Source organism: Zootoca vivipara, chromosome 8 (assembly GCF_965207765.1).
Source record: "Zootoca vivipara chromosome 8, rZooViv2.hap1.1, whole genome shotgun sequence".
NCBI lineage: Eukaryota > Metazoa > Chordata > Lepidosauria > Squamata > Lacertidae > Zootoca > Zootoca vivipara.
In genome coordinates, this window is record NC_142591.1 from 81,257,507 (window position 1) to 81,268,669 (window position 11,163).

At 44.4% G+C, this 11,163-nt stretch overlaps 1 protein-coding gene across 1 annotated transcript; it reads left to right on the forward strand.

Moving 5' to 3' along the window:
- Positions 1-2,632: 2,632 nt before the first annotated feature.
- On the forward strand, positions 2,633-3,769 carry LOC118089675 (mas-related G protein-coupled receptor member H-like). Its single transcript, XM_035124444.2, has one exon. The coding sequence runs from the start codon at positions 2,633-2,635 to the stop codon at positions 3,596-3,598; it is 966 nt and encodes a 321-aa protein (XP_034980335.1). The 3' UTR covers positions 3,599-3,769.
- The last annotated feature ends 7,394 nt before the right edge of the window (positions 3,770-11,163 follow it).

Consider the following 11,163-nt stretch of genomic DNA (forward strand, 5'->3'; position numbering starts at 1 on the left):
TAGTGCCCTCCATCCTTCCCAACATCAGGGTCTTTTCCAGGGAGTCTTCTCTTCTCATGAGGTGGCCAAAGTATTGGAGCCTCAGCTTCAGGATCTGTCCTTCCAGTGAGCACTCAGGGCTGATTTCCTTCAGAATGGATAGGGAAAACTATAGCTTTAACTATATGGACCTTTGTCGGCAAGGTGATGTCTCTGCTTTTTAAGATGCTAGGTACACACATCAATTCTCAATTCCCATGTATATGTTCAAAACTCTGAATAAATAAATATAGGAAACTGCCTTGTACATGGTCAGACCATAATTCTACCTAGCTCAGATTGCTGACACTGACCAGGAAGGATATCGGCAGGAATCATTCCTATCCGTACCTGGAGCTGACACTGAGTGAATCCAGGACATTCTGCATGCCAAGCTCTGCAGATGAGCAAGAGCCCTCAAAAAACACTTGAAAGCATAAAGTGCATATGTCTCTTGAGACTTCAATAAGCAATTTCCTGAACACACATGAGATTGCTGAAGTATCTAGGTTGAGAAAATAGAGACCTGCCCATGACTAATTGGGACACCAACTAATGGATATGAACATTTTAACAGGATATGAATTCTGCACCCCTGCCCTTATTGAACACAAAGCACTCCCTGACATTATCTGCTCAAGATTTTGTGTTCAGTGGTGGATGTACAATATGTGTTGAATGCAGAGAAGAGGTTGTGACCGAGACCCTGAAATTCTACAATCAGAATATCGCAAGTCTCTCTGCTCCCATTTCCTGGAAAACAGATGTGATTGGACAAAGGTAGGACTTTCTGTGCATGGAATCTTTTCTTGATGGGAAATTATCAGTGGTTCTTGTCTCTATTTCAATCTGCCTTTCTTTGTTCCACCACACCCCTCCTCAAAAAAATAAAGTAAAAGTTCTGTAAAGCTTTTGGCTGAATCTCTTAGTCATTTTCCTTACTAAGAGGAAGAAAAAAAATCATTTTAAAATGCCTTCGCTCATATTCATCTCTTCCTTTCCAAGTTATATTTTTCACTGCTGACATTAAACTTGTGTCTTCAGCCCCCGGCAGACTAAATGTTTTGTTATGTCTGCTTTCCGCAACATGTTCTTCCTACAATAATAGTGTATAACATTTGGGTTTATTCCGCTTTATGAGTTGTCCTGTGATACTTCCCAAATGCTACCACATTATTGCTGTCTGGAGGGACTATAACACAACAAAATTTGAGCAAAAAAACCAACTCCTGGTGCTTAAAAAGTTTTAAACACTGGTGCTTAAAAAGTTACAGGATTGCATTATCTCATTTTATATCTCAATGGAGAAGTTTGATTTGCCCGTCAGAGACAAGGAAAAACTTTTTGTCAATAGTCCCTGTAACAGGCTATACATATATAGTTAGGAGTGGTCCCTAATTCAATGGAGTAAACATGAGAAGGGTTTAATGGCCACTCTGGGTTTTGTAAAGACAATGTAAGTAACAGCATATCCCTTCATCTGCCCCACTTGCAATGCAATGGGTCTCTCCCATATCAGTCTCTACAACCACACCAGGTCCTGTAATTTTCCATTGGTTTGACTTCACCCCCAAAGGCACACTCCATAGAATCCTGAGATTGGCAGATGCCAACAACAACATGGAAAACTTTGCATACTGAAAGGGGAAACATATGTATCCTAAAGCAAAGAGAGGGTTTTGTGTGAAATGTTGCGTGTCTGGAGAGCATGGAGACTACAACTGTTGAGCTGCCTCCTGGGTAGTGTTCCAATCAACCAGGAGGGCTCAGACAGACTGGAAATGAGGCTGCAGAAAAATGCAAAGGGTTCTGAAGCCTCTCAACACTTCTACAGAAGGTTGAAGGAAATGGTTGGGGAGATGTTGCTGCTGGGTTCATGGGGCAGAAGAAGGGAGGAAGCATTGTAAAGGGAAACTGGAGATAAGGAGGTAACAGAAAAAGAAGAGAAAATGGAGACTAAGGGAGACACAGAAAGGCAGCTAATTTTGCTAAGGAATGCAGGTCATTTTCATCCTAATGACAAACCAGAAGGGGAATAGGAAGAAGGGAAGTAAAGAAGAATGCAGGGAAGTACACACCGGTATAATGACGTCTGATGATGACATGGAAATCCATGTGTGTTTATGTGTTTATGTGTGTGTGTGCATGTGTGTTTCTGAACAAAAATTCATCCAACCTAGTTTGCCTACTGACAAAAGTAACAGAATAAATTAGCCGCCCCAAACTCCAAAAGACTTACAGTATCCAAATAAATTCTACAAACATTGCTCATAAAATAAGCAGTAAAATGCCCCCACAGCTGAATAATGTTGCTTTTCTAAAATGCTGCTGACATAGCCTTCCAAAAAGAATGGCGCAAAGCCAATAAGTAAAGTGTTCCAGAGACATGGAACCACCAGAGAAAACGCTCCCCCCTCTCTCTTGCCCACAAGTTCTTCCATTTAAAAATATCAGCTAAAACATGCCAGCAAAAACATGAGGCAAAGCATGCCAGCCTTCCCTGACATCTATTTGTCCAGCTCAGTACAGGGACTGACTCCAACCCCACCCCTCTCTCTGTTCTTTTAGGAGGTGATTCTACAGCAGAAGAACCCGAAAGCAAAATTTGAACAGAATGGCTAATTTCATTCAGCCATCCTTGCCTCATCCAGATGTCAGCAAAGGATATCCAGCGACATACAACGGCACTGAGCTTCCAAACAATGCTACCAACAACGAGGATCCAGGATCGATTGCTAAATATAATTTAGAAACACTTATTTTTTTCACCACCACTCTTCCCTTCATCGTGTTTGGGCTGTGGGGCAACGGGACTGTCATCTGGCTGCTTGGCGTCCGCATTAAGAGGAACACTTTCTCGACATACATTGTAAACCTCTCCGCTGCCGACATTGGGTTGCTCATTGTTGAAAGTATTCTACTAACATACTGGAGCATATCTAATTCGTATCGCGACCTTGTAAGTGTACTGTTCAATGACCTCTTCCTGTTCATGTACAGTGCTGGCCAATTTCTGCTGACTGTCATCAGCATTGACAGGTGTCTGTCTGTCCTCTTCCCACTTTGGTATCGATGCCACCGGCCAACACACTTATCCAGCACCGTCTCTGCCCTGTTGTGGATCCTGTCCCTTCTTCTCCCTGCAATTCACTTCACTCTTTTCCTGACACATAAATTTGAATATTATTCCTTAAGACCCTTGCAGATCATCATAAATGGCACCATCTGTCTCCCACTCCTGACTATCTCGACTCTGACTCTGTTCATCAAAGTCTATTTTAAGTCACAACCGTACCAGCGAGGAAAACGTTTGGTAGCCATATTGCTGACTCTGCTCTTCTTTCTCATTTTTTCTTTCCCGCTGAATGTTTTTCACTTTATGAAAATGCTTAATCAGCACTTGCCCTCCTATATTATGCGTTATGGCTACTTCTGTGCCTGCCTAAACAGCAGTGTTAATCCATTGATCTATTTCCTGGTTGGGAGACAGAGGAGGGACAAAACTAGGAGGAGCATGGAGAGTATACTAAAGAAAATCTTTGTGGAGGAGGGAGAGAGTAGAGAGGAACTTGAAACCTAGTTATGATGCCTATATCGTTTATTTTTTTTTCATTCGGTATTTTTGTACACGATATTTCTCTCAAGAGCTTCAACAGAGCTTCTGTGCTCCACATTCTAGTGCTAAGGATTCTGGTGTGTGCTTTGTAAAAACTTAAATAGATTGACATTGGATAGCCCTGTAGAAATGTATAATGTAGTGGGGTCTGAAGGAGCAGCCTTCAATGTGACTATCTAAATCTGACCCATCCCACAGAGCTGGTCCAGCAGGATATCATGTTCAATGTTATCAAAAGCTGCAAAGAGAAGCAGCATCATGCTCCTTCTCTCAGTCCTGGACCCAGATTGAAATTGTGATAAAATGTCACTCCAGGAACAGCTGGAGGGGATTAAACTACCAGGACTGTCAGGATTGTTCATTCCCAGAGTGAAAGCGGAGAAGATTAGGAGATAGGGGCAGGGGAGGCAGAAAGGGACGAAAGCTTGCTCTCTGTACAGGCAGAGGGAGAATTGAGCCCCTCCTCTCCTAGAATGCCTGTCATTAATTCACAGGGAGAGGGAAGGCAGGAAGAACAGGCACAGCTTTCAGACACGTTTGAGAGGGAGACCGTAATCCTGACAACTATCTCCACTACCTTATCCCCAAATGGAATGCACTATCCCCATCAGGCAATGAAGTGTTTGCTAAACCCTGAATCCAATGACACACACACACACACACACACACACACACACACACACACACACCCCAGCTGGCTTTCACCAGCTAGGATGGACAGAGATCCAAAGGGCACATCGTCAGATGAAAAGCCACAACACAAGTATCTTGTAGACATCATCAGGCCACATCAACTGCAAATGATTCCACAAGACAGTGGAAAAATTGCCACACCTGCCGTACCTGACTTACTGTAGAGTTGATTGACATTCTTCTCAGAGCATTAGGCATATTGATCACAGATAACCTCCATTCCATGGATCACAGATAACCTCCATGTTTCAGTTGAACTGGCGTCTACATCACATGGAAAACATATTCCTAATATTGATTTATTTTTCTTGGGATTTCTAAACTGCTAACATATTTCTGTGTAAATGCAAAGCATGTTGCAAATTGACTATGCATATTTCCCTCATAGTATGCTGCCTAAACATGTCGTTGTAACAATTGTATTAAAACAATACTTTCACAAGGTGGTGATTTTGGTGAACTGAAGGGCAAGCTTGTGGAAGACATAGGATCAGCAACATCTCAAGTGTTTCTTAGGAAATAGGAAAGGTGAAGGACCCCTGGATGGTTAAGTCCAGTCAAAGGCGACTATGGGGTTGTGGCGCTCATCTCGTTTCAGGCCGAGGGAGCTGGCGTTTGTCCACAGACAGCTTTCTGGGTCATGTGGCCAGCATGACTAAACCACTTCTGGTGCAACGGAACACTGTGACGGAAACCAGTGTGAACAGAAATGCCATTTCCGTGGACAGGCGGAGTCCCCCAAATCCCAGGCGACCCCCTGAGTGGGATAATGACGCAATACAATGTGCTATGGGATTCAAATTGGCCACAACTTTATTAAGATTCAGATGTAGGGAGACCTTGGCTCAGGCATTGGGCATTATCCTCCCCAGACCCCAGCCGGGGTTCTGGGCATACCTGCCAAGTCCTGGACGGAAAGATCCGGGATCTGCAGCGCGCGCACACCGGAAGTTGTGTGAACGCAACTTCCGGTGGCGCTTTGCCCTTCTATGGGCACCAGAAAATGGCGGGGCCAGCACCGGAAGTCGCTTCCACACATGGCCGGAAACACGTAAAAGCGACTTCCGGCGCCGCCATTTTCTGGTGCCCATAGAAAGGCAAAGCGCCATCGGAAGTCGCTTTTATGCATTTCCAGTCATGCGCGGAAGCGACTTCCGGCGCCAGCGGTGCCATTTTCTGGTGCCCGTAGAAGGGCAAAGCGGCACCAGAAAAATGGCCGCCGGCAGAAGCCAATTTAAGGGAGAATATCGGGATTAAAAACTAAACAGGAGACCACCGGGAAATGGTAAGAAAAAAGGGGTTTTCCCGGCAGAAACGGGATACTTGGCAGCTATGGTTCTGGGAGGCTTTGGGGTTATCCAAATGCATGGGGGTTGGGGCTGGCTCTGGAGAACATATGTTCAAGCAGAGAGAGCTCGCCCCCCATTCGCTGAAAGGGGGAAGCGATGACACCTAATGGTATGGTCAACGCTTTCCCCAATACCCCGATCTTGTTGCCGCAAGGGGGTGAAGTCTCCGCTTCACACCCCTCCCTCTAGGAAAATCGCCAAAGAATTTCGCCCAAGGCCTGAAACCGCCAAGTTGTGACGTATTGCTATGGGAAAGGCAAAACCTGCCAATGCAGGGAAAATCCTTTCCGGCCCTTCAACAGCGACCTTGACGTAGCAGCCCCTGTGTACCTGTGGAAAAAAGGTTAACCTGCAAAAGAAACTTGAATAAGGGTGTGGAGGGTGGGAGAAGCTCTGGAGCCAACTAGTGCTTGGAGGTAAGATTCAAATTCTATTGTGTGAGCTGGAAAGTCCCTCTCCTTACCTGGCCACCCTGTGGCAACACCTCCCCAAGCAGGATTGGATGCTAGGCTGGGATAGGCGAAGACCCCTGGCATCCTACCTGGGAAGGCGGTGCCAGCACCGAACTACCAGGGAGTCGCCTAATGGGATCAGGGGGCTGTGTGTGACCATGTAAAGGTCGCCCCCATTTAATGTGTAGAGCAGTCATTACCTTCCCATCACAATAGTACCTATTTACTTGCACTGCCATGCTTTCGAACTACTAGGTTGGCAGGAGCTGGGACAGAGCAACAGGAGCTCTTCCTGTCGCAAGGATTCAAACCGCCAACCTTCTGATCAGCAAGCCCAAGAGGCTCAGTGACTTAGACCACAGTGCCACCCTTGCCCCTTTTAAGATAGGCAAATATATGGAGGCCAGCATACTTAATCAATCCTGCAGCTGCACTATTGCTGGCAGACACTCAGCCTTCAGCTGACCCTCAAGCGGATCTTCCCTGATCCTCCTAATACTTCTACCTGGAGCAGAAACAAGTAAGCCTAGACAATAAAGCAAACCAAAAGCCATTGGCAGTCAATACAAGAAGAAAGAGCCAGTGGTCTAGGCAGAAAGAATAAGAGTAAAAAAAAAAATCCTTCCAGTAGCACCTTAGAGACCAACTAAATTTGTCATTGGTATGAGCTTTCGGGATACAGTATCTGAAGAAGTGTGCATGCACACAAAAGCTCATACCAATGACAAACTTAGTTAGTCTCTGAGGTGCTCCTGGAAGGAATTTTTCTTTGTTTGTTTCAACTACGGCAGACCAACACAGCTACTTATCTATAAATAGAATAATAGTAGTTATTTTAGTCATTGTTTTTCACTAGTACTGCTGTATAAGACACTGCCAGCTGCCAGGAACAAGGAGAGTACTATACTCAGCTCTACATAACTGAAAAAAATGACATTTTCCAGGATTATGGTCTGAAGGCACCTGCGGCCACCCCTTAGCTGGACGTGTAGCGGGTCTGGGTTTGGTCAGTGGCTAGATGGGAGAACTCCTAGAAAACATATGTATTCCATCTTTGATTCCATGTTGGAGCAAAGGAAGGTGATAAATGAAAGGAAATAAAAATACAGATAATAAATAATCAAATACCTATCATAAAATAATAAAATATGATATAATAAAATAATGAAAATACATATAATATAGTCAAGACTTTTTTCTAATGCACATTCCCTGTGCTAAGAGAATGATTACTTTGCCATTGTTCCTGGTATGAGGAGATACACTGAACAAGGAAAGCTAGTCGAATTAAAAAATTTATTTGGGGAAAGTAGTTTCTTGGGTTATTCCAACAGAAGTGGAGTAGTAATGGGGTCAAACCGCTGCCCTCCCATCTGCTTTGCCAAATGCAAGACCTGTTTTTGATTATGTGGCAATAACAACACTAGTGGAGAAAACCTCAGTGGAAAACACTAGTGGAGAAAACCATTGTTATGTAGCAGCCTTGAACGCAGAATAAAAAGCAGTGAACTTGTCTTTGAATGTAATAACTGCCAGGAGGTCCTACACACGAGTAGGAGTCAGGCAGAGACACCCATGCCCGACTGCCATGTTCTCTCCCTCCTGGTCGTTCATTCGGGAGATTCAAAAGCTTTCTCCAGCCCAAACATCACAGCGACTGATACCATCAGCACACTTCAGGATCAGCAGAGTATAGGCAATCCCATGACTGCAACACAAGGAATGAATCCTAACATCAACATGGAATAAACAAAATAAAATGCTTCCTCATTCAGTTACTGGGTGCTCCAGGGAATGATAATGGAGGGACTCCAGCTGACCAGTAAACAGCACCCCCGGAGCAAGGCATACATCAAAGCTCAAAGGTCATACCCTCATCAGGGAGATTTCTATACCTATGTGCTGGCTTGCCTGATATCTAAATTCCTCCCACCTCCCATACAGGGAAATATATGGGGGCCAGCAAAGTGAATTAATCCTGCAGCTGCACTGTTGCTGGCAGACACTCAGCCTTCAGCTGACCCTCAAGTGGATCTTCCCAGATCCTACTGATACTTCTACCTGGAGCACAAACAGTAAATCTAGAAGATAAAGCAAACCAAGGGCCATTGGCAGTCAATAAGCAAGGAGGAAGAGTTATACAAACCAATTATCAACCTATCTCCTCAAAATGCAAAATTATTCTGCCATAGGTTTCTCTTACATGATCTCTTCGCTCCATCCCAAAGTGCAGTAAACAAAACTATGAAGCTGGCCTTCCTTTTCCTCAATTACCCTTCCAGTTTGACCTGTTATTACACAAAGGCACAGAATGACTCTGGGGGAACTGAACACAAGGATATTGCAGATAGATATCTGATATATATGTACTTCCCAATACATGAACATAGCCTCGGCACATGATAGCGGGAGTTAAATGTCAGACAGTTATGGTCTATCATCAAATCTATTTTGCTTGGAAATGTAGATATGAGAGACAGAGTATTCTTGAAGGTGAAGCAGTACTAGAAACAAAGTGGATGTTCTTGTTTCCCCTCACCCCGTGTTCCTAAATCTCAATTCCCTGAAATTATCAAAAATGACGGGAAAAACCCTCCTGAGAAAACTCCCTTGTCATGTCAATATTCTTTTGCTGCAATTCAGAATTGTGCCTGAACCCCTCCCCCCCAAAAAAGTATTTTGAAACTAGTAGAAGCAACAGTAGTAACTTTGTTTCAAATCCAACAAATATTTCCAGCTATGAGGCATCTCCAAAGTTTGGCCTTTGTTTCTTTATTATTTTCTTTTTAAATTTTCTTTATGGGACATCTTACATTTGCTATAGCCTTGAAAGTGTTTTGTGCTCTTTTCCATATCCTAACCCAGTTAAGAATTGAAATTTAGAAGCCTTTTTATGATTCTGTTCAACCACTGCATCTCTCCTGAAATAAAATAAAAAAATTCCTTCCAGCAGCACCTTAAAGACCAACTAAGTTTTTTATTTTGGTATGAGCTTTCATGTGCATGCACACTTCAAGCTCATACCAAAATAAAAAAAAACTAAGTTGGTCTTTAAGGTGCTGCTGGAAGGATTTTTATTTTTATTTAATTTCGACTACGTCAGACCAACACGGCTACCTACCTGTCTCCTGAAATAGTCAGAGTTGATTTTACCCTCCTCCACCACTTGGAAACCTACTTTTCTTCCACCTATTCTTAGGAAGAATCTCCTCCTAAGTTTGCTGGTGACAATCTTGATAACCCACTGGCAATCATTTTCCTCATCACATGATACTGGCAAACTGTTCAAGTACAGATGAAGAGTTTTGTGTGAGTTCCGGTATATTTTGCAGTAAGCTTGAGACACTGAATTTCCCTCAGGACCTCAAGGTTTCTCTGGTTTCTGCAAATTTCCTGATTGCAAGCTATTCCAGCACAGAATTATTATTTTTTTGTCTCTTGGTCTCTCTGATTCAGAATACCTGATCCAGAGTTTGCCACAGGTAAGTGAACAACTCAAATTCAAAGTTCTTCATTGCCAAGGGCAGGAGGGAAGTCATTGCTCAGTGGCAGAAGTATGCGGTCATTTTATTCTTGCAGACAGGCACAGGTTCAGGCTCTTGGGGTGAACTGGTTACTGGGGTGCCAACTTAAATAAAATATTGGGGGGGGGAGTAAGCCCTGTCCTGCTCAATCGCAGGACACGATGCACACACACCATTTGAATGGCAATGCCCATCAACGTTGGAGGGGGGCGACCCCCTCAAATTTTATGGGGGGCGGAAGACCCCTTGGGCCCTCGGAGTTGGCTCCTATGACTAGTTAACAGGTGACATTGGTTCATCTAACCCAGTATTGTCTACACTGGCTGGCAGCTGTTCTCCAGGCTTTCAGACAGTGGTGTTTCCCCAGTCCTACCTTAGACACCAGGGATTGAACCAGCGACCTTCTGCTTGCAGGCCAGATGCTCTACCACTGAGCCACAACCCCTTCTCTAGGAAGCATTGGTCTGGTACATTAGCACTAGGCTCAACCCTTGGAGTTAAAAAGTCTCCTGTTTCTGTGTTTGCCTTATTCATTAGGACAGTGAGCTTGAGGTTGTACTGGATCAAGCCAGCAAAGCTCTGTTCTGCAGCTTCTGAACTGCCCGACACCCAGCTGTGACACAAGGTGAGCTCCCCGTTGTCCCTCTGCAAATGTGGATGGCTCCACTGAATGACCACCAAGATGCCTGTAATAAAGGAGGGGTGGGGGACCTCTGGCCCATGGGGCAAACAGGCTCATCTGTCATCCCCATTTAGCCCATGCCACTATTTGGGGCCATTTTGGAAGTTATAAATGACATCAGCTGTGACAGCTTGGCAAACACTGTCCCCATGAGATGCGGTCTGCAGGGACAGAGATGAGAGAGGGAGCCCTGTTTCAATGCAAATTTAGTTGGATTAAAAATGTAGCACTTTTGCATACAGATATATTTACTCTGGGACCCAGGTGGTGCTGTGGTTAAACCACTGAGCTTAGGGCTTGCTGATCAGAAGGTCGGCGGTTCGAATCCCTGTGACGGGGTGAGCTCCCGTTGCTTGGTCACAGCTCCTGCCAACCTAGCAGTTCGAAAGCACGTCAAAATGCAAGTAGATAAATAGGAACCGCTACAGCGGGAAGGTAAACTGCGTTTCCATGTGCTGCTCTGGTTTGCCAGAAGCGGCTTTGTCATGCTGGCCACATGACCTGGAAACTATACGCCGGCTCCCTCGGCCAATAATGCGAGATGAGCGCGCAACCCCAGAGTCGGTCACGACTGGACCTAATGGTCAGGGGTCCCTTTACCTTTACCTTTTTATATTTACTCTACAGAGATGTATAAAAAGGGTGGGTGTGTAAAAAAAAAAAGCACTTCAAAGCATAGAGAATAGAGCCTTTATTGATTGCATACATGTTGGTGAAGATGCAAGAATAAGAATAGGCTCCCAAATTGACACAAAGATGACAAAGATCATCATTATTTTTTTAGTAAATACAAATTCCAACTTTTCTCCCTTCCCAGGCAGAAGTGTCT